Source organism: Chlorocebus sabaeus, chromosome X, assembly GCF_047675955.1.
Source record: "Chlorocebus sabaeus isolate Y175 chromosome X, mChlSab1.0.hap1, whole genome shotgun sequence".
Classification (NCBI taxonomy): Eukaryota; Metazoa; Chordata; class Mammalia; order Primates; family Cercopithecidae; genus Chlorocebus; species Chlorocebus sabaeus.
Genome location: NC_132933.1, coordinates 103,384,420 through 103,407,128, shown reverse-complemented (window position 1 = coordinate 103,407,128; position 22,709 = coordinate 103,384,420). Strand labels below are relative to the sequence as shown.

At 43.6% G+C, this 22,709-nt stretch overlaps 1 protein-coding gene across 3 annotated transcripts; it reads left to right on the top strand.

The window, feature by feature from the left end:
• Window positions 1-4,171: 4,171 nt before the first annotated feature.
• LOC140710884 (G antigen 10-like) lies at window positions 4,172-22,172 on the top strand. 3 transcript variants are annotated; one of them, XM_073013714.1, is made up of 5 exons: window positions 4,172-4,312; window positions 4,782-4,905; window positions 17,061-17,186; window positions 17,900-17,901; window positions 20,815-20,877. In XM_073013714.1, the coding sequence occupies exons 1-5, from the start codon at window positions 4,232-4,234 to the stop codon at window positions 20,875-20,877; spliced, it is 396 nt and encodes a 131-aa protein (XP_072869815.1). In that variant the 5' UTR covers window positions 4,172-4,231. The 3 variants fall into 3 exon arrangements, 2 of the variants coding, with proteins under 2 accessions (XP_072869815.1, XP_072869816.1); XM_073013715.1 differs by lacking the exons at window positions 17,900-17,901; window positions 20,815-20,877 and adding an exon at window positions 21,480-22,172; XR_012092028.1 differs by lacking the exons at window positions 4,172-4,312; window positions 4,782-4,905; window positions 17,900-17,901; window positions 20,815-20,877 and adding exons at window positions 7,419-7,853; window positions 13,596-13,893 and having other exon boundaries at window positions 17,061-17,169.
• Window positions 22,173-22,709: the final 537 nt, after the last annotated feature.

The window sequence follows — 22,709 nt, the reverse complement described above, 5'->3', positions numbered from 1 at the left end:
AGTGATGAGGTCTCACTATGTTGCCCAGGCTGGGATTCTCTGGCTCTTAATAAATAATTGCTTTTTAAATCTTTCACGAAGGAAACCTTGAGTGGGTAAATGATCAAAAGGTGATAGATTGTTTAGTTTCTATTTTCTGTGGCATGAAGGTCAGTGATGCTCAGGATGGGTGTGAGTAAGATGCCTGTGCTAAGCATGCTCCCTGCCCCCACAGTCAGTCTGCACGAGCCACTATTTCTAATAAGACAGTGGATAGAGTGATATAATCACCTCTAACCATATCAAATGTTACATGTAAGTTTCAGATTTTGAGACATGAGTTGATAAGATTTGAAGTCCAAAGAACATGACCTTAGTACTTCCTGAGTAATCAACTGAAATATGTTTTACATATGTGTTTTCCAAATTGCTGACCATTCATTATAAGTGCTTCTGAATTTAAAGGAGGTACTTGATATATAGGGAAGAAATTACCTTTAAATTCTGGAGGTCTGTCCTCAAAGTGTATACAGAGGTTTAATTGGATGTAAGACACAGGATCACCCTTACGGTTCTGTTTTTAGTCTATTTAATAAAACCCAAACTGTAGCGGGCTTTACATGCCTTTAGAATCATATAGATAAACTGCTGTTAAGTCATGTTTCCAACTGTTATGTTGCTATTACAGGTGAAAAGCAATCACAGAGTTAAAAGAAGACACGCTGAAATGATGCAGGCTGCTCCTGTGTTGGAAATTTGTTCATTAAAGTTCTCCCAATAAAGCTTTACAGCCTTCTGCAAAGAAGTCTTGCACATCTTTTGTGAATTTTATTTCTAGGTTTTTGATGCTGTGAGATATGTATCATTCTTTGAAATTTTACATTCTAACTGAGTTTGTATGTACAGACATCATTCTTTTCTTTCTTTCTTTCTTTTTTTCTCTTTTGAGACGGAGTCTCACTCTGTTGCTTAGGCTGGAGTGCAGTGGCACGATCTCTGCTCACTGCAACCCCCCCTCCTGGATGCAAGCAATTTCTGCCTCAGCCTCCCGAGTAGCTGGGAGTACAGGAGCCCACCACTACACCCGGCTAAATTTTTTTTTTTTGTATTTTTAGTAAAGATGGAGTTTCACTATCTTGGCCAGGCTGCTCTTGAACTCCTGACCTCGTGATCCACCCGCCTCGGCCTCCCAAAGTGTTGGGATTACAGGCATGAGCCACTGCGCCCAGGCGAGACATAATTCTTATATATTGATTTTCTATCCAGCAGCCTTGTGAAATATGCTTATGCATTCTAAAAGTTTACTTCTAGATCATTTTCAGTCTTCAACATACAGAATCATATCATCCTTCAATAAGAGCAATTTTGTTTCTGCCATTTTTCTTTGTTTTTCCTTTTGTATTGTTTGTAGAGACAGGGTTTTGCCATGTTTCCCGGGCTGTTCTTGGACTCCTGAGTGCAAGTGATGCACCCACCTCACCTCCCACAGTGCTGGGATTACAGGCCCTCACTGCGCTGGGCCGGTGCTATCATTTTAAAGAGTTTTATTTCCTTTTCTGATTTTATGGCATTGCGCAGACCCACCTGTTACCATGGTGATAGTGGACATCCATTGTCTTATCCCTGATGAGAAACGGAAACATTTCACCATTTCACCATCATATTTACTGTCCTTTTTTTTTTGTAGACAGGCTTTATCAGAGTAAGTCATTCCATTCTGTTGTAAATTTGCTGACAGTATTCGTTTGAATATATGTTGAGTTTCATCAGTGCATCTATTTTGTTTACCACAGTATTTTTTTCCCATTCATCTGTTAATGTAGATAGTTAGATAGATAACTTTGTACATTTTTATTTTCTATTTTTAAAATTTGAGACAGGGTCTCATTCTGTCACCCAGGCTGGAGTGCAGTAGTGTCATCAGAGCTCACTGCATCCTTGACCTTCTTGGCTCAAGCGATCCTCCCACCTCAGCCTCCTAAGTAGCTGTGACTATAGGTACATGTAACCATGCCCAGCTAATTTTTCTTTCTTCTTCTTTTTTTTTTTTTTTTGTAGTGATGAGATTTTCTCATGTTGCTTAGGCTGATCTCGAACACCTGAGCTCAGGTGATCTGCCCAGCTCAGCCTCCAAAAATACTAGTACTACAGGCGTGAGCCGTGGCCTGGCCGATTTTTCTTATATAGGGGTCATATCTATGTAAAGACTAAACTTACCTGTACCTTTGTGTGGGTGGGCTAAGAGCATGATGAAATTTATCATTCTATTGATTTAAAGACAACTGTCCTTGACTTTCCAGTGTGTAAGTCCATGAAAGCATAATTATGTTGAAAGCATATACTGTTATGGGTGTTGGGAACCCTGCAGTTTCGGCTGCTGTGGGAGCATGTCCTTGGAGGTACCTTTCGTCTGTTTTCTCAACTCCAAACATCTTAGGACCCTGGGTTGTGACTGGTAAGGAATGTGTCTTGCTAGTTTCAAGATGGAGTTGACTTTCACATGGTGTCACTCTGTCCTGTTTCTCTAATACTGTCACTTCTCTTTCTGTGATTCTGATGCTGCAAATGATACCATTTTAGTATTTTCTTACAGGTCCTAGAGGTTGTATTCATTTTACTTTCAGTCTGTTTCTCTGACTTGTTCACATATTAAACAATTTCTTTTTGGGGTAGGTTGCTATTTCTGTTTTCGCAGGTGGTCTACCTGTCTTCCCAGGCAGTCACCGTGGTTCTTGTCCTCATGGTGGGGCCAGGGCAAAAGAGGGCCCTGGAGGGGAGGGGAGTTTAGTTGAAGATGGAATGAGTTTTGAGGGGAGCACTACTTGAGCACTACTTGAGGTATTTGAGTCCCAGAGGCATAGGAAACAGCAGAGGGAGGTGGAGGTCGGATTCCATTATCCTCAGTGGGGATGGGAATCCAGGGTTTGGGTTGCGGGGCTGGGAACTGCAGTCCTCCCCGGCCCACAGCCGCGCATGCTCCTTGGCTCCCGTCTCAGTGCGCCTGTTCACTGGGCGTCTTCCGCTCCGATGCTTTGCCCAGGTGGAGAACGGTAGGGAGCTGTGAGGGTGTGTGGTCTTGTTCCTGCTGTCCGGACTCTTTTTCCTCTACTGAGATTCATCTGGTAGGTCTGCAGGCCAGTCAGCCTGGGGGCTGAAGTGTGAGTGAGGTTGAAGAGCTGGCAGTGTGCTTCGGGTGGGTCTGTCGGGTCCTGCTCATGGTCTGTGGCCTCTGAGGGAGAAGGGCCTTGTAGCTCCTGAGGGAGAAGGGCCTCGAGTCTTCTGAAAGGGAGGGAGTTCCTCACCTCTGAAAGAGAAGGGCCTCGAGGTCGTCCTCCTTCTCTCAAAGGCTGCGAGGCCACCATCAGCTTTGTGGTTGTGAAGGGGCCAGGACAGGGAGGAAGGTGGGCCATGAAGGGGAGGAGGTCAAGGGCTCAGGAGTAGAAGGGGCGATTGCTGGTTGTGCTGTCAGAGGGCTGGAAGTCAGGAGGTGCCAGGAACCCCGGACACAGGGCAGATCCCTGAACGAGGCCCCAGGCGGGTGCGAGGAGGGCAGTAAAGAAGGGAGCTGGCACCTGGGAAGGCTGCGGGCTGGTGAGTGCCCCCCAAGCTTTGTGGAGTGCGGAGCCTCCGAGTGAGAAGCATTGCAAGGTCTCACCTCTGCTATGGAAGGTCCGGAAACAGTGGGAAGGACTGGGCGAGGCTGTGTGGTCCAACCAAACTTGATTTGAGAGGGGTGAATGGCTCTAGTAAGTGGGAGTGTTCCAAAAGTAGCAATCACGAGAATTATGATTCACTAGTGTTTTCATGTGGAGTCCACTTGTGAAACTAAACCTCATCAGAAATGCCCTCTGTCAGGGGGGAGCTGTGGCCTGCGCCTGTAGTCCCAGTTACACGGGATGCTGAGGTGGGAGGATCCCTTGAGTGGGAAGTCGAGGCTGCAGTGAGCTGTGATCGCGCCACTGCACTGTGCCAGAGCAACACAGGGAGACCGCGGGACCAAAAGAAATTTAGAAAAAATGCCCTCTGCCTTTTGTCACACTTCTTAAGATGATTGCTCTGCCAGCTTGGCCAGCATAAGTGGCTTTGTAGACACTCAGAAAACGCACACACGTATGCTTCACTCTGGGACTTATTTTGAGAGTATTTTCAAAATTAAAAGGACAAGTTAACGTTGATCCATGGAAGTGATCGAATATAGCAGCCCTCTGGAGCGCATGTTCCCAATCACGGTTGTCTGTTTTCAGTGTGAAATATGAGTTGGCGAGGAAGATCGACCTATCGGCGTAGACCAAGACGCTATGTAGAGCCTCCTGAAATGATTGGGCCTATGCTGGTGAGCGCTTAAACGTTAATTCGATGTTTTCTATTAGCAGAAATTAATTTTTGCGATAGTGTTGTTGCATTAGTATGGAAATGCTGAGAAACGTCTTTCCTGCTGATAAAACATGATTACGGCGTCTCATGAAGGAAACGTTGATTGTGGAGGATTTTTTGTTTTTCCTCTCATGCTCTTCAGCTTTTGCCCATGACTTCTTTCTCATGCTTTGTTTGTTAATGACGGATCGTACACATGTATTCCAACACAGAGTATAATAGCTTCCAAAGTCCTTGTGCGTCACTTTTCTCACAGTAACCTCCCTGTGGGTAACCTTCTTGGCCATAGAGAATAGAGTTGGAGAAATGTCTTTGGGCTTAGTTATGATCAGAAATAGCTATGTATTCTGTGTATATATGTAAAATTTTGTATCAATAACAAAACTTTTTTTTTTTTTTAAATTTACACACCCACACATATTCCCCAGCCCGAGCAGTTCAGTGATGAAGAAGTGGAACCACCAGAACATGAAGAAGGGGAACCAGCAGCTCAATGTCAGGATCCTGCACCTGCTCAGGAGGGAGAGGATGAGGGAGCATCTGCAGGTCAAGGTGAGGGAAAGGGAAGAAGAATGCCTGCTGGTGCGTGCGTCTATGTGTGTCTGTGTGTGCGTGTGTGTGTGTGTTATGCATTGTCATATAGCAGAAACAGGAGGAAAGAAAACAATGGAAAGAATGCCTGAAATTGACTGGAAAAGCGTGGAGGCTATGTAGTTGCAGCTTAGCTTAGGCAAATCCCTCACTATGATAAAATTTCTCAACTTTATGAATGAGAGAATGGAAGTGTGGGGATTGTGTTTTATCCAAGAACCTTTGACTGGTAAATACAAAATTTGTATTTTGCTCCAAGGTTTGTGTCTTCCTACCATCGATGTTGCTGTAAAGAAGGAAATGATTTTGCTGAAAATGCTTAAAACTCAAATGCTTTACTGTAAGGTAGCTTAGTACTGGCCCAAGAAGAGACCCAGTTCAGAGGAACAGGAGCAGCTCCAAAAACCGAGTCGCTGAATGTTGGCCACCATTTCCTTTGATTGATATTTTTATATGGTACGTTTGATAAAAGCTGGATAAACGAGGATACTGCCATACAGGTAGCTGGTTTAGTGATTTTCTAAGTGACTTTTAGGAGGTGATTAAATCCTTTTATGGTTAGAAAAAGCAAGAAAGGAATTATCCTGAGATTAACATTGAGATTGAAATAATTTCTCCTAGATAAAATATTTTCAAACAAAACGTTTATGTAACTGAGGTCATGGATTATTCCAGGGATTCACTGTTAAAAGTTTCTAGAATATGTCTGATAACAATGCCCATTAATTGCTGTCTACCCACTCCCTTATTCTCAGTGCAGGACAGTATATTTTGTGTGATTCACAATGTTATACTTGGTGCTTTGTTCTTCACGGGGTTCATTTATGGAATATTACATGTAGGACCTTCGGACCTAAATATAACTTTGTTTGAACAAAGTTAAGTTTCTCTTTACCCCAGTAGGTAATGGGTGTCGTGACTGTAAGATTTTCCATAGTCCTCAAATCCATTCAGCTAATCAATCCTTCAGAAATTGACGTTGTAATTGTAACTGAAATCTTATCCATGTTGTAGACTTCAGATTTCTTAGGTGATGCACACTGCTCTTGGTACTCTACGGCTGAATATAAGCGTTATGCATGTCCTGTGGTTTATCCTCAGATTGTCATTTAGTAGAAAGGTCTCAAGCTGGGCTGAACGCCATGCACTCATAGTCCCAGCTACTTGGGAGGCTGAGGTGAGAAGATTGCTTGAGCCCTGGAGTTCAAGTCCAGCCTGGGAAACATAGCGAGATCTCATCAGTAATAAACAAACAAACGAACAAACAAGCAAACAGATAACTAAAGGTTTCATGGTATAGGAAAGCACAGATTCAAAATTTGTGCCTAGTGGCTGGTAATGTTGCAAACATAACTCTTTAGTGAACTGTACTACTTAAAAATAGTTAAGATGGTAAATTTTATGATACATATATTTTTTACCACAATTAAAAATACCTGTCTTCCTGAAGTTCAGTGTAGTTGTCTTATATTCTTCTAAATTTTTACTGTATCTCTTTTCAAGACATAACATTTATAGAAAATTTGCAAGAATAGTACAATGAACCCATATACTTTTCACCTAGATTCACCAATTGTTAATAGCTTTCACTTCATAGGTTTCATATCTCTTCCCTCCCTCTCTTACCCTGCTGCCCACACACTCACATACACACATATGGATATATGTTTACTGTTATTAATGCTGACTTGTTTAGATAAAGTTTCAGATATTATGGCCCTTTACCCTATGTAGTTGAGTGTGTGTATATTGTCAGAACAAAGAAAAAGTCATTCCTTGGATTATCACTGCAGAAAGATCAAAATCAGAAATTTAACAATGAGAAAATGCAGTCATTTAATACACAGTGCATACTCAAATTTTTCCAGTTCTCCAGACAATTTGTTTCTTCCTTTTTTTTTTCCTTTGTTGAGACTGAGTCTCTTTCTGTTCCCCAGGTTGGAGTGCAGTAGTGCGATCTTGTCTCACTGCAAGCTACACCTCCCAGGTTGTGAAGGGATTCTCATGCCTCAGCCTCCCATGTAGCTGGAACTACATGGCCTGGCCACCACGCCCGAGTAATGTTTCCTTTTTTTTTTTTTTTTTGTAGTTTTAGTAGAGATAGGGTTCGCCCTGTTGTCCAGGTTGGTCTTGAACTTCCGACCTCCCCTGATCTGCCCACCTTGGCATCCCAAAATGTTTGGATTACAGGCGTGATGGAACAGGAATTAAAAGAAATTAAAGAATGTGTAAGCAAAAACTCAGTTGTATGTTAAAAAAAAACAATTTCCCCTGAGGAAGAGAAAGAGCTGGAGTCCTTTAAAATTAACTGCCTGTTTTTCTTTGTGTGGCTAGTGAGCCTTATCTCTCCCTTTCCCAGGCATTGTGAAGACTCTGTTTCTCTAGCTGTGTGGCTACAAGGTCACTAGGTAGATAATCTCAAGTCGTGAAACATGTTGTTCCTTGAAAGGTAAGAAATGATGTAATGCATGTTTTAATTGAATAACTGTATTTGTTTCTCACTTCTGTAATACGCTTCCCCCTGCACAGATCTCCCCCTGCCCCATGAAATGCTTAGAAGATAGCTTAACTCTTTGTTTGGGCCTCAGTCTTTTGGATGTTAATCCGACTAGGTTGGTGCATCTAAATAATTAAATAATTCCTCCTCAACCCCTCGGTCTCTCTGATTCCTTAATTATCCCACAGCATTTCTGGTGGCCCAGACGGGGATCAGAGATGACAGATTTACTGTCTTCTTTGCCTGTGGGACTAGACCCCCAGGACTGGGGGAGACTTGGCATCCAAGGCACACCATGGGGGAGCTTTACCCGGATGGAGACTGGCTCTCCCTGCATCCCGAGGACTTATGTGGCAGCGCAGAGGAACCAGAGACAGGGCTGCAGCATGATACCAGCACTTCAGGAACCACAGTAAGGATAAAGGGCCCAAGTCAGGAAAGCCCGTCCCATAGGGACAAAGGGGAGCTTGATCACCTCCCGGGGACCAGCTACTCATCTAACCCAGAGTGGCTGGGAGTGGCAGGAGTGGCCTGCCAATTTGGATGAACCTCATGTCCCCCTAACAAAGTGAAAGTGGTTCACTGGTGGAGAAAATGGGCCGATAGAGCGGCAAGTGCAGCAAGGAAGAGCTTGCTGGCAGGGTAGCAAGAGTGGCTTGCCACCCCAATTGGGAGTGTGTGGGTGTGTGTGGTCCTACCCAGGACATGAGGGAGGCTCGTTTCGTCCGATGAGGAGTCCTGGGGTAGGAGTGGTGTGTATGTGTGTGAATGTGGGAGCCTAACTAGGCTCACCTGGGACACGGGAGAGGCCCGTTTCATCCGATGAGGAGTCCTGGGGCAGAGGACATGTGTGAAAGTGTGTGAAAGAGATGGTCTCGGGAGAGCCCAATGCGGGGAGTGACGTGGGGAAGCACAGATCCCTTAGCGTGGGCTGTGTGCTCCAAGGCAAGTGCGGGGAAATCAGACCTAGGACGTTGTGCACAGCTGATAGGACCAGCTCCATAGCCACAGCAGGCTGTGAAAGGGGAAGGCACGTTCCTGGCTAAGCAGCCTCTGAAACTGTCGTAATAGGACCCAGTCTGGTGGACCTGAGAGTGAAAGTGTGCTACAAGGGAGGAAATGGGAGGAAAAGCATTGAAACCAACTCCTTTGGAGTGCATGATAAAAAAATTTTTAAAAGGATTTAGAGGTGATTATGGGATGAAACTGGATGCTCAAAAGTTAAGGACATACCGTGAATTAGAATAGCCCTCTTTTAGTGTTGGATGGCTGGCCAAAGGCACTACAGAGAAATTGGCCATGTGTTTTAAGGTGGTGACTGGGGTCAGAGGACAGCCAGGGCATTCAGACCTAGTCTTTATATTGATTGATGACTAAATGCCTAGCAGTTTATTGTAGAATGCTCGCAGCTCACGCCGGGAGAAACCAGCTGCTCTGGCAGCTACAGAGTTACAGGGAAAGTCACAGAGGCTTGTAACTCCAAAAGTAAAAAGTGAAAAGTAAAAGCCAAAAGTGAAAGTAAGAATCAGCTGCCCGGGCAGCTATGGAAACAAAAGAAAAGTCTGAGGAAAGAGAAAACCGTTTTTGCAAGAACCACAGGAGGTAATAGAGACCCCTCCTCCCTACATTCCAATGTACCCCCCTTTACCAAGGCTAACTGCCCCTAAGGAGTTAAGTTCAAAGAGATACAGGCTCCCAGTCTCACAGAAATCAGAGCTCCGGGAAGTTAAAGTGAAAGGCTAGAAAAGTCAGACAGGCCATCTCAGGTCTGGCCATGCCCAAGTTATGCTTACGCCTCTTACGAGGACAAAAGGACACCTACTAGGACCCAGATGAGGCAGTCTGGCTTCAACACCTACAAAGGCGCCAAGAAACACTTCTGCAAAGACTAAAGGATGGTAAAAGAAAAATGCGGCCGGGCGCGGTGGCTCAAGCCTGTAATCCCAGCACTTTGGGAGGCCGAGACGGGCGGATCACGAGGTCAGGAGATCGAGACCATCCTGGCTAACACGGTGAAACCCCGTCTCTACTAAAAAATACAAAAAACTAGCCGGGCGTGGTGGCGGCGCCTGTAGTCCCAGCTACTCGGGAGGCTGAGGCAGGAGAATGGCGTAAACCCGGGAGGCGGAGCTTGCAGTGAGCTGAGATCCGGCCACTGCACTCCAGCCTGGGCGACAGAGCCAGACTCCGTCTCAAAAAAAAAGGAAAAATGCAACCAATATAAAAAATCTTAGAAGTGCTCCAGGTTGCAGATAAAAGCACTAGCCAGTTTATTTATTTATTAATTATTATTATTATTATTATTATACTTTAAGTTCTAGGGTACATGTGCATAACATGCAGGTTTGTTACATATGTATACTTGTACCATGTTGGTGTGCTGCACCCATCAACTCGTCAGCACCCCTCAACTCGTCATTTACATCAGGTATAACTCCCAATGCAATCCCTCCCCCGTCCCCCCTCCCCATGATAGGCCCCGGTGTGTGATGTTCCCCTTCCCTTAAGAAAGACTTTGTGAGTCATTTTGGTTGTACACTCCATTTAACCCTAATGCTGCTGAAAATCAGCGCATGGTGAATACAGCATTTGTAAGGCAGGGCCAAGGAGATATTAGGCATAAATTGCAGAAGTTAGAAGCTTCATCGGCATGAATGCTACTCAGTTTATTAAAGTGGCTACCAAGGTGTACATTAACTGAGATCAGGAGGCAAAGAAGAAAGCTGATCGGAGGCTTAAGAAAGGCTAATTTACTAGCAGCAGCCCTTACAGGAGGAGAAGCTGGCTTTGCAAGGAGGCATGGACACGGGCATGAACGCGGTCATGGAAAAGGCTAGTCTGGATAGGAGTTGGAAAGCCAGCCGAGGCTGGAGAGAGATTAATGTGCACGGTGCAAAAGGAAAGGACACTAGAAGGATAAATGTCAAAAGAATAAGGAGAATGTTCAATGGTCTAACACCCAAGAGCGGCGTTTGATTGCTAGTTGTGGTGCTTCCAAGGCAGATCCTGATCCGATCAGCTTAGTGGGGGCCAAGAATTTAGAGGAATGAGACAGACTAGACTCCATCCTTTCAGGCCCCGGGGAGCCTATGGTCTCTATGGAAGTAGGGGGCCAATTAATGGATTTTCTGGTCAATATTGGTGCTAATTTCTCTGCGGTACCTCACCCAATTAGCTCCCCCACAAAGAACTGTGCTACTATTGTAGGGGCTATAGGGGCCAAAGAAAAGAGACTTTTCTGCAAATCCAGGAGATGTGTTATTAGGGGACAAGAAGTGCAGCATAAGTTTCTATATATGCCAGATTGTCGAGTGCCCTTGTTAGGAAGAGACTTACTCCAGAAACTGCAGGCACAAATTTCCTTTACATTTAAAGGGAATATGACACTGGAGTTTGGAAAGTCTAAGGCAATGGTATTGACTCTAACTGTCACAAAGGCTGAGGAATGGTGGCTCTATGAACTGTGTGCCAGAAGGCTACCGGAGCCAGACCTACACAATATGTGGGGAATGCTTTTCAAGGTACCAGGTGTATAGGCTGAGGACAACCCCCCTGGACTTGCTGCAAACAGACCCCCGGTGGTAGTAGAGCTTAACCCTTATGCTGCCCTGGTACGAGTCTGTCAGTACCCCTACCCAGAGAGGCAATTGATGGCATAACAAAACATTTAAATCAGCTCTATGAACATAGGATTATAGTGAAATGCAAGTCCTCCTGGAATACTCCTCTGCTTCCTGTGCGCAAGCCAAATGGTGAATACAGGCCAGTTTACAAAGTGTCCAAGGACAAGGCAAAAGTCTGTTTTCGGGAGGTTGGATATCTAGGATTCATGGTATCCCAAGGCCAGCACAGGCTTGGAAGTGCATGCAAGGAGGCTGTATGTGCATTGCCCACCCCAGTTTCAAGGTAGCAGGTCAAGAAATTTCTGGGTGCAGCAGGATTCTGCCGAATCTGGATTGCAAACTTCTCCCTTACAGGAAGGCCCTTATATGAGGCTGCCAAAGGAAAAGAAAGAGAGCCCCTCATATAGGAAAAGGAACAGGAGAAGGCCTTCAAAGATATAAAGGAAGCTCTCATTCAAGCCCCAGCGCTAGGGTTGCCAGATGTTAAAAAAACAAACCAAAACCCTTCTTTCTGTATGTGGATGAATGGAAGGGAATGACAGTCAGAGTCTTAACTCAGTTGTTGGGCTCTTGGCATCAGCCAGTAGCATACTTATCCAAGAGACTGGACTTGGTGGCCTTAGGTTGGCCCCACTGCCTCAGGGTGCTGGCAGCTACTGCAATCCTTATAGAAGATGCCAACAAGCTAGTCCTAGGTCAGAAGGTAATAGTCTGGGTGCCACACGCTGTATTCACCTTAATGGAGCAAAGAGGACATCGTTGGCTGTCCAACTCTAGAATGCTAAAGTATCAAGGGCTTCTGTGTGAAAATCCCCAGATAACACTGGAGTCTGTGAATACCTTGAACCCAGCTACCCTACTACCTGTGGAGGAGCCCAGTTGGAAGGATGGTGGGTTGCCTTACTGCTGGCAGGACCTTCCCCACTGTTGCATAAATACGGTGAATGAAGTGTTCTCCAGCCGGGAAGATCTCAGAGATACCCCCTTGGAGAGCCCAGATGTTGACTACTTCACTGATGGTAGCAGTTTCATAACAGATGAGGTGCAATATGCAGGGTATGCAGTAGTGACCCAGTACTCAGTGGTCGAGGCTCAAGCCTTACCTTCTGGGACTTCTGCTCAGAAGGCTGAATTAATAGCATTAACCAGAGCACTGTTATTGGCCAAGGGGAAGAAAGTAAACATATATAGGGATTCAAGATATGCTTTTGCAACCCTGCGTGCCCATGGGGCAATGTACAAAGAGAGAGGACTATTGACTACTGAAGGAAAAGAAATACAAAATAAAGAGGAAATTTTACAATTATTAGAAGCCATATGGGCTCCAGAGAAGGTGGCTGTCATTCATTGCAAAGGACACCAAATCGGGAAAAGCTATGAGGCACGGGGCAACAGAAAGGCAGACCGAGAGGCTAGGCAGGCAGCAATGAGCAAGGCTTTACCTGAAGAAAGAACTCTAGCAATGTCTCTCCTTATAGAGCCCCCTTTACTGGAGGTAACCAGTTACTCTTGAAGTGAAAAAGCTTGGTTTGGTCAGGAAACAGGAAAATATATTAAAAATGGATGGTGGCTGTTCTCTGATGGGAGGCTAGCCATCCCAGAAACAAAAGCCCCAAGGTTTGTGAAGCAGATCCATAAAAGAACACACATTGGAAGGACGACTAGAGACTGAGATAGGTTGACATTTCTATGTGCCACAGCTCTCTGCCATCACCTGTGCTGTTTGTGAACAATGTCTATCCTGTGCCCGGAATAATCCAAAACAAGGACCAACTCAACCCCCCGGAATTCAAGAAGCAGGAGCTGTGCCTTTTGAGAACCTGCTTGTAGACTTTACCGAGTTACCTTGAGCAGGAGGTTACCGGTATATGCTAGTGTTTGTTTGCACCTTCTCAGGGTAGGTTGAGGCCTTCCCCACCAGAACTGAAAAGGCACGAGAGGTAACAAAGGTGCTACTAAAAGACATCATGCCAAGATTTGGGTTGCCTTTAACCCTAGGATCAGACAATGATCCTGCATTTGTGGCAGAAGTAGTACAACAGCTGACTCAACTTTTAAAGATCACATGGAAACTGCACACAGCCTACTGACCACAGAGTTCAGGGAAGGTGGAATGGATGAAGTGGGCACTCAAACAGCTACTAAAAAAGTTTTGCCAGGAAACTCACTTATGATGGGATCAGGTCTTGCCCATGGTCCTCCTCCAGGTCAGGTGTACACCTACAAAACAAACTGGGTATTCACCCTATGAAATATTGTTCAGAAGGCCACCCCAATCATTAATCAAATTAGAGGGGACTTAAAGGAGTTAGGAGAGTTAACCCTTAGGAGACAGATGCAGGCTTTAGGAGTGGCAATGCAAGAGGTGCAAAGCTAGGTAAGGGAAAGGATACCTATAAGTCTAACAGACCCAGTGCATCCACATAAGCCAGTGGACTCTGTCTGGGTTAAAAGGTGGAATCTAACAACCCTGGGGCCCTGATGGGACGGGCCCCATATTGTAATCATGTCTACTCCCACTGCTGTTAAAGTTGCAGGTGTCACACCTTGGATTCACAATAGCCGGCTGAAACCAGTGGCAACCGTGACTCCTGACGATGACCAGTGGATTAGCTAACAAGACCCAGATTGCCCCACCCAAATGGTCCTATGACAAAACCCAACCACCGGTAAGAAGGATGACTGCCCTGCTCTGACCGCACCAGGGGCTGGTCAGTCGACACACGGCTGAAGCTTGAGGATCCTACAATCTCTGCTCTAGTCACATCCTGGAAGCTGACTAGTCTACGCACAGCCGAAGCTAAGAGGGCCATCTCTGGATAAGTAAATGTAAATACAATTTATAAGCCTAGTTATAATTCTGTCAATACTGATTGTTCTGTTGTTATTACTGCAAATGCTGCAAATGTCTATGCTCAGAGGAAGGTTTGCCATGCCCATGTGTAGTGTAAGCATGTTTCTATTACATACACTGATGTTGTTACCATTTCTGTCTATACTAAAAGGGGAGAAATCTTTAGAAGGATACCCACATTGTGTACACACTACCTGGGTAAAAAATACCATAGTTAAAATTCTACTGTACCGTACCTACTATAAATGTACAGGAACCAAGTTAAGAACCTACACATACAACCAGAAACAGTCTGCAATGGTTTAACACAAGAGAGGCTTAGCAGGAGCAGCCCTAAACATCTGTACGGAGAACCACAAATCAGATGCCTAGACTGTAACATTCAGTGGTCTATGCTAACAGAGCTCCAACACTTACATTCAGGAAGGACTGCTCTGCTAAGGAGTATGTCAACCAAACCAAACTGTAAGACAAGGGCATGCAATCCTTTAAATTTTGCTATCTTAAAGCCAGAGCTACCTTTCTGGTCTACAGGACAGACAGCACTATTACAGGTAAATAGACAAGGAGCAGGCCTTGGAGTCCACTACTAATTGTCAAAAAGACTAGAAGGACTCAAATGCGTCCAACCCTGCAATTTTGGGTCCATAAGTCATTCTATAAGCATTTTGATCAGTCAGTGTCTGCGCTTTCCCCATCAACCAAAAACTTATTTGCCCAACCAGCTGAAAACATAACTGACAGCTTAGGAATTTCCTCATGCTGTGTATGTGGAGAAACTAATATGGGGGACCAGTGGCCATGGGAGGCAAAGGAATTAATGCCACAAGATAAATTCACTTCGCCTAACCCTGCCAGTGAACCAACAGCCTCAGCCAGTGTTTGGTTGTTAAAAAACTCCATAATTGGAAAATACTGTATCGCCCATTGGAGAAAGTCTTTCAGAGAAGGAGTAGGAGAAACAATCTGCCTAGGGCAACAGTATTATGATGAGACTAAAGACAAAACTCTGGAGAAACACCCGGAATGACTCCTACTTACCAGATCCAAACCCTTTCGGTTCTCTATTCTAAGCCACTCTTGGCATCTCTAGGGTCTCCAAATGCTTGGAAAGCACCCTCTGGCCTATATTAGATCTGTGGAGCATGGGCATATTGGCAACTGCTGGCTAAATGGACAGGGGCATGTGTATTAGGAACAATCAAGCCATCCTTCTTACTAATTCCTCTAAAGCAAGGGGAACTCTTAGGGTATCCAGTTTATGATGAAAATAAAAGAAGAACTAGAAGAAGCATAATCACAAAATTAGACACAAATGTCACAAAGGATGTAGACATAGGAGACTGGAAGGATAATGAATGGCCTCCTGAAAGAATCACTAAATATTATGGGCCAGCTACCTGGGCATAAGATGGGTCATGGGGATATCACACCCCAATCTATATGGTCAACTGCTTCATAAAGTTGCAGGCAGTCCTTGAAATTATAACCAATGAAGCGTCAAGGGCACTAGATTTATTGGCAATACAAGCAACACAAATGAGAAATGCTATATATCAAAATAGATTGGTTTTAGATTACCTCTTAGCCTCAGAAGGAGGAGTATGTGGAAAACTTAATTTAACCAACTGTTGCCTAGAAATCAATGATAATGGCTGAGTTGTCATGGAAATCACAGCTAGAATGCGCAAGTTGGCCCATGTTCCGGTTCAGACTTGATCCGGATGGGCCCCGGATTCATTGTTTGGAGGATGGTGCTCAACCTTTAGAAGATTCGAAACTCTTATTGGTGGGTTTTTGTTTATTCTTGGCATCTGGCTCATCTTCCCTTGCATTTTACCTGTTTATTGGGAGTATTCAGTCAACCATAAAGGCAATAGTAACCTGACACACTACTGCACAGTTGATGGCATTAACCAAATATCAACTGCTGCCAGTAGAAGAAGCAGCTCAGCTCTGTGAAGAGGTGACAAATAATGGTGCTTTCTATGAACACCTTTGTTATAAAAAGCACCAAAGGGGTGAAATGAAATGAATTAAAAGAAATTAAAGAATGTGTAAGCAAAAACTCAGTTGTATGTAAGAAAACACAGTTCCCCCTGAGGAAAAGAAAGAGTTGGAGTCCTTTAAAATTAACTGCCTGTTTTTCCTTCTGTGGCTAGTGAGCCTTATCTCTCCCTTCCCCAGGCATTGTGAAGACTCTGTTTCTCTAGCTGTGCAGCAGCAAGGTTATTAGACAGATAATCTCAAGTCTTAAAATAGGTTGTTCCTTGAAGAGTAAGAAATGATGTAATGCATGTCTTAATTGAGTAACTGTCTTTGTTTCTCACTTCTGTGATACACTTCCCCCTGCACAGATCTCCCCCAGCCCCACGAAATGCTTAAAAGGTAGCTTGACTGTTTGTTCAGGCTCAGTCCTTTGGATGTTAATCAGAATGGGTCGGTGCACCTAAATAATTAAATAATTCCTCCTCAACCCCTCGGTCTCTCTGATTCCTTAATTATCCCACAGCAATGAGACCCCATGCCTGGCCCAGATAATTTTATTGATAGGATTTCTTTTTCTAATCCAGAGTCTGGTTCAGGATCACGTCTTACATGTGCTTTTCAGGTGTTTTTAATTTGCTTTAATCTGGAGTGTTTCCTTAATTTTTCTTTGTCATTCATAATATAGACATTTTTGAAGAGGATAGACCAGTTGGTTTGCAGAATGTTCTGCAGTTTGGGCTTTTTCATGTATTTTATAAAGACCTTTTTTCAACTCAGCATTTATTGGTGGCTACTCATGCCATATAAGAGTCTAAGTGCTAGGAGTGTAAGTGCTATGAGAAATAGGATTTCAGCCTTGAGTCATTTAATAAGATAAGGACAATCAGAAGTAGAATAACAGAGAAGTGCAAAGGAGGCAACAAAGGTGTCTGATGGCAGTCTTCAGAAAGGAAGAGGGTAATATTTGGAAAACCCTGTTTTCCTGTTTTCTCCTAACAGACTCCTAAAATAATGTTCCTGGGATTCTTATCAACACATTTATTATAAGACTAGCTAAAGCTTTTATATAATAACACTGAGAGCATGAATATTATTTTCTTACTTATATTTTATGTTTTACTGCTTAAATTGATATGTACTTTTTATTTTTAAGGGCCAGAGCCTGAAGCTGATAGCCAGGAACAGGTTCACCCGAAGACTGGGTGTGAGCGTGGAGATGGTCCTGATGTCCAGAAGATGGGCCTGCCAAATCCAGAGGAGGTGAAAATGACTGAAGAAGGTAGGCAATCCATTAGGCATGAAAACTATAGGGTGTCTGTTTCCACAGTATCATAATTATTATTATATTTTCTAGATGTAGTCTCACTCTGCTGACCAGGCTGGAGTGCAGTGGTGCCATCTCGGCTCACTGGAAATTCTGTCTCCAGGGTTCCAGTGATTCTCCTGCCTGAGACTCTCGCAGAGCAAGGCTTACAGACATACTCCACCACGCCCAGCTAATTTTTGTATTTTTAGTAGAGACGGGGTTTCATTATGTTGCACAGGTAGTTCCTGAACTCTTGACCTCAGGTGATCCACCTGCCTCGAACTTTGAAATTGCCGGGATTACAGGGGAGAGCCATCGTGCCCAACCCAGCATTATATTTTTATTTTTATTTTCTAAATTTTTATTTATTTATTTTTTTAAGACAGAGTCTCGCTCTGTCGCCCAGGCTGGAGTGCAGTGGCCAGATCTCAGCTCACTGCAAGCTCCGACTCCCGGGTTTATGCCATTCTCCTGCCTCAGCCTCCCGAGTAGCAGCTGGGACTACAGGAGCCCGCCACCTCACCCGGCTAGTTTTTTGTATTTTTTAGTAGAGACGGGGTTTCACCGTGTTAGCCAGGATGGTCTCGATCTCCTGACCTCGTGATCCGCCCGTCTCGGCCTCCCAAAGTGCTGGGATTACAGGTTTGAGCCACCGTGGCGGCCACATTATATTTTTAATAAGAGAGAGGTAACAATACTGCCTCTTTAGTAATAAAGCTCTTATATAAAGGTTATTTGAAACATAGTTCAGGCCTCAGGATCCGACTGATAGACTGTAAGATATAGAAACAAGCTGAATCAGAGCCATGTTGAATGAAGATTTGAGTCTAAATCCTTGAACCAATAGCTCATAATTTTCAGATGCTTTTGTAAAGATCTGCTTTTATTTTTTATTTATTTATTTTTTTAAAATTTATTTATTATTATTAAACTTTAAGTTGTAGGGTACATGTGCACAACGTGCAGGTTTGCTACATATGTATACTTGTGCCATGTTGGTGTGCTGCACCCATCAACTCGTCATTTACATCAGGTATAACTCCCAATGCAATCCCTCCCCCCTCCCCCCTCCCCATGATAGGCCCCGGTGTGTGATGTTCCCCTTCCCGAGTCCAAGTGATCTCATTGTTCAGTTCCCGCCTATGAGTGAGAACATGCGGTGTTTGGTTTTCTGTTCTTGTGATACTTTGCTAAGAATGATGGTTTCCAGCTGCATCCATGTCCCTACAAAGGACACAAATTCATCCTTTTTTATGGCTGCATAGTATTCCATGGTGTATATGTGCCACATTTTCTTAATCCAATCTGTCACTGATGGACATTTGGGTTGATTCCAAGTCTTTGCTATTGTGAATAGTGCTGCAATAAACATACGTGTGCATGTGTCCTTATAGCAGCATAATTTATAATCCTTTGGGTATATACCCCGTAATGGGATGGCTGGGTCATATGGTACATCCAGTTCTAGATCCTTGAGGAATCGCCATACTGTTTTCCATAATGGTTGAACTAGTTTACACTCCCACCAACAGTGTAAAAGTGTTCCTATTTCTCCACATCCTCTCCAGCACCTGTTGTTTCCTGACTTTTGAATGATCGCCATTCTAACTGGTGTGAGATGGTATCTCATTGTGGTTTTGATTTGCATTTCTCTGATGGCCAGTGATGATGAGCATTTTTTCATGTGTCTGTTGGCTGTATGAATGTCTTCTTTTGAGAAATGTCTGTTCATATCCTTTGCCCACTTTTGGATGGGGTTGTTTGTTTTTTTCTTGTAAATTTGTTTGAGTTCTTTGTAGGTTCTGGATATTAGCCCTTTGTCAGATGAGTAGATTGCAAAAATTTTCTCCCATTCTGTAGGTTGCCTGCTCACTCTGATGGTAGTTTCTTTTGCTGTGCAGAAGCTCTTTAGTTTGATGAGATCCCATTTGTCAATTTTGGCTTTTGCTGCCGTTGCTTTTGGTGTTTTAGACATGAAGTCTTTGCCCATGCCTATGTCCTGAATGGTACTACCTAGGTTTTCCTCTAGGATTTTTATGGTATTAGGTCTAACATTTAAGTCTCTAATCCATCTTGAATTAATTTTCGTATAAGGAGTAAGGAAAGGATCCAGTTTCAGCTTTCTACTTATGGCTAGCCAGTTTTCCCAGCACCATTTATTAAATAGGGAATCCTTTCCCCATTTCTTGTTTCTCTCAGGTTTGTCAAAGATCAGATGGCTGTAGATGTGTGGTATTATTTCTCTTTGCTATTGTGAATAGTGCTGCAATAAACATACGTGTGCATGTGTCTTTATAGCAGCATAATTTATAATCCTTTGGGTATATACCCAGTAATGGGATGGCTGGGTCATATGGTACTTCTAGTTCTAGATCCTTGAGGAATCGCCATACTGTTTTCCATAATGGTTGAACTAGTTTACAATCCCACCAACAGTGTAAAAGTGTTCCTATTTGTCCACATCCTCTCCAGCACCTGTTGTTTCCTGACTTTTGAATGATCGCCATTCTAACTGGTGTGAGATGGTATCTCATTGTGGTTTTGATTTGCATTTCTCTGATGGCCACTGATGATGAGCATTTTTTCATGTGTCTGTTGGCTGTATGAATGTCTTCTTTTGAGAAATGTCTGTTCATATCCTTTGCCCACTTTTTGATGGGGTTGTTTGTTTTTTTCTTATAAATTTGTTTGCGTTCTTTGTAGGTTCTGGATATTAGCCCTTTGTCAGATGAGTAGATTGCAAAAATTTTCTCCCATTCTGTAGGCTGTCTGTTCACTCTGATGGTAGTTTCTTTTGCTGTGCAGAAGCTCTTTAGTTTAATGAGATCCCATTTGTCAATTTTGGCTTTTGCTGCCGTTGCTTTTGGTGTTTTAGACATGAAGTCCTTGCCCATGCCTATGTCCTGAATGGTACTACCTAGGTTTTCCTCTAGGATTTTTATGGTATTAGGTCTAACATTTAACAAATACATAACACATTTGTAACACCCATCACTTGGTGTGAACAATGCCAAAGCACTGATGCGGGTTCAAATACCAGCTCTCACAGCCTTGGCGAGATGCTGAGTGAGTCCTTTCACTTCTAAACCTGTCTTTGGTTCTTAAGAAAATAGTGAGTTGAAGTCAGAGATTTGAAAACCATTTTCCCTTCTGGTTCCTTCATACTCTGATCCCGTTGCATCGAATGCATGGGATACAGAGATCATCTGCTTCGCATGATGTGTTGATCCCAAATCATGAAACCCTGGCCTGAGTCATCTGAAAATCTCTAAATTGAGATTTCATTGCTCCTAAGAAAGTGAGCGGTCACTCTGCTTCATCCTAGTTTTTCCGTGTGGGGAGCTGAATACCTATCGTAGTATCTTGTCAAATTGTGAATTCTCCCTCCTCTTTGTTTGTTTGTTTGAGACAGAGTCTCAGTCTGTCACCCAGGCTGGAGTACAGTGGTGTGATTTCAGCTCACTGCCACCTCTGGCTCCCTGGGTAAAGCAGTCCTCCCACCTCAGCCTCCTGAGTGGCTGAAAGTACATGCACAAGCCACCGTGCCTTAAGTTGTTTTTTTTTTTTTGTTAAATTAAAAAAAATTTTTTTTTTTGTCGAGATGAGGTCTCACTATGTTGCCCAGGCTGGGGTTGTCTGGCTTTTAATGAACAATTGCTTTTAAAATCTTTCCTCACGGAAACCTTGAGTGATGAAATTATCAACTGGTGAGAGACCGATTAGTTCCTATCATCTGTGGCATGTAGGTCAGTGATGCTCAGCATGGGTGTGAGTAAGATGCCTGTGCTATGCACGCTGCCTGCCGCACTGTCAGTCTTCATGAGCCAGCATTTCTAATACGACTGTCGACACATATGTGATATAATCATCTCTCACCATATCAAATGTTACATGGAAGTTTCAGCTTTAGAGACATGGATTGATCAGATTTAAAGTTGAAAGACCATGACTTTAGTACTTCCTGACTAATCAACTGAAGTATGTTTTACACATGTGTTTTCCAAATTGCTGACTGTGAATTGTAAGTGCTTCTGAATTGAAAGGAAGCACTGGATGTTTAGGGAAGAAATTATCTTTAAATTCTGCAGGTCCGTCCTCAAAGTGTATAGAGAGGTTTAATTGGATGTAAGACACAGGATCACCCTTTGGGTTTTGTTTCTATTCCATTTAATAAAATCCAAACTGTAGTGTGTTTTGTATGCCTTTAGGGTCATTTAAATAATCTGTTGCTAAGTCATGTTCCCAATTGTTACGTTTCTGTTACAGGTGAAAAGCAATGAGAGTGTTAAAAGAAGACACGCTGAAATGATGCAGGCTGCTCCTATGTTGGAAATTTGTTCATTACAATTCTCCCAATAAAGCTTTACAGCCCTCTGCAAAGAAGTCTTGCGCATCTTTTGTGAACTTTATTTCTAGCTTTTTGATGCTGTGAGACATGTATCATTCTTTGAAATGTTATATTCTAAGTGTTTGAGCTGGTATGTAGAGACATCATTCTTTTATCTTTCTTTCATTTTTCTCTTTGGCGACAGAGTCTCGCTGTGTCACCCAGGCTGGAGTGCAGTGGCGCGATCTCTGCTCACTGCATCCCCCACCTCCGGGATTCAAGCAATTCTCTGCTTCAGCCACCTGAGTAGCTGGGATTACAGGCGCCCTCCATCACGCCCCGCTAAGTTTTGTATTTTTGGTAGAGATAGGGTTTCACCATCTTGGCCAGGGTGCTCTTGAAATCCTGACCTCGTGATTCACCCACATCGACCTCCCAAAGTGCTGGGATTACAGGCGTGAGCCACCATGCCCGGCGGAGACATAATTCTTATATATTGGTTTTCTATCCAGCAGCCTTGTGAAATATGCTTATGAATTCTAAAAGTTTTATTTCTAGATCATTTTCAGTCTTCAACATACAGAAACATATCATCCTTCAATAAGAGCAATTTTGTTTCTGCCATTTATTTTTCTTTGTCGTTTCGTATTGTTTGTAGAGACGGGGTTTTGCCATGTTACCCGTGCTGTTCTTGGACTCCTGAGTGCAAGTGATGCACCCGCCTTGCCTCCCACAGTGCTGGGATTACAGGCGTGGGCCTCTGCGCCAGTCCTGTTGCTGCCATTGTAAAGAGTTTTATTTCCTTTTCTGATTTTATGGCACTGTGCAGACCCACCTGTTACCATGGTGATAGTGGACATCCTTGTCTTATCCCTGATGAGAAACGGAAAACTTCCACAATTTCACCGTCATATTTACTGTCCTTTTTTTGTAGATGGACTTCTTCAGAGTAAGTCATTCCATTCTGTTCTAAATATGCTGAGCGTATTCATTTGAATCTATGTTGAGTTTCATCAAACAGTGCATCTATTTTGATTACCACAGCATTCTTTCCCATTCATCTGTTAATATGGTGAATTCGATTGATAAAATTGTAGGTTTTTAAGTTCAATTTTTAAAACTTGAGACAGGGTCTCACTCTGTCATCCAGGCTGGGGTGCAGTGGTGTT

Excerpts from the sequence above, each read along its gene's own strand:
- LOC140710884 (XM_073013714.1), top strand. The coding sequence starts at position 4,232 with ATGAGTTGGCGAGGAAGATCGACCTATCGGCGTAGACCAAGACGCTAT. Across the intron at positions 4,313-4,781 it reads AAATGATTGGGCCTATGCTG|CCCGAGCAGTTCAGTGATGA; the intron begins GTGAGCGCTTAA and ends CATATTCCCCAG. Across the intron at positions 4,906-17,060 it reads GGGAGCATCTGCAGGTCAAG|GGCCAGAGCCTGAAGCTGAT; the intron begins GTGAGGGAAAGG and ends TTTATTTTTAAG.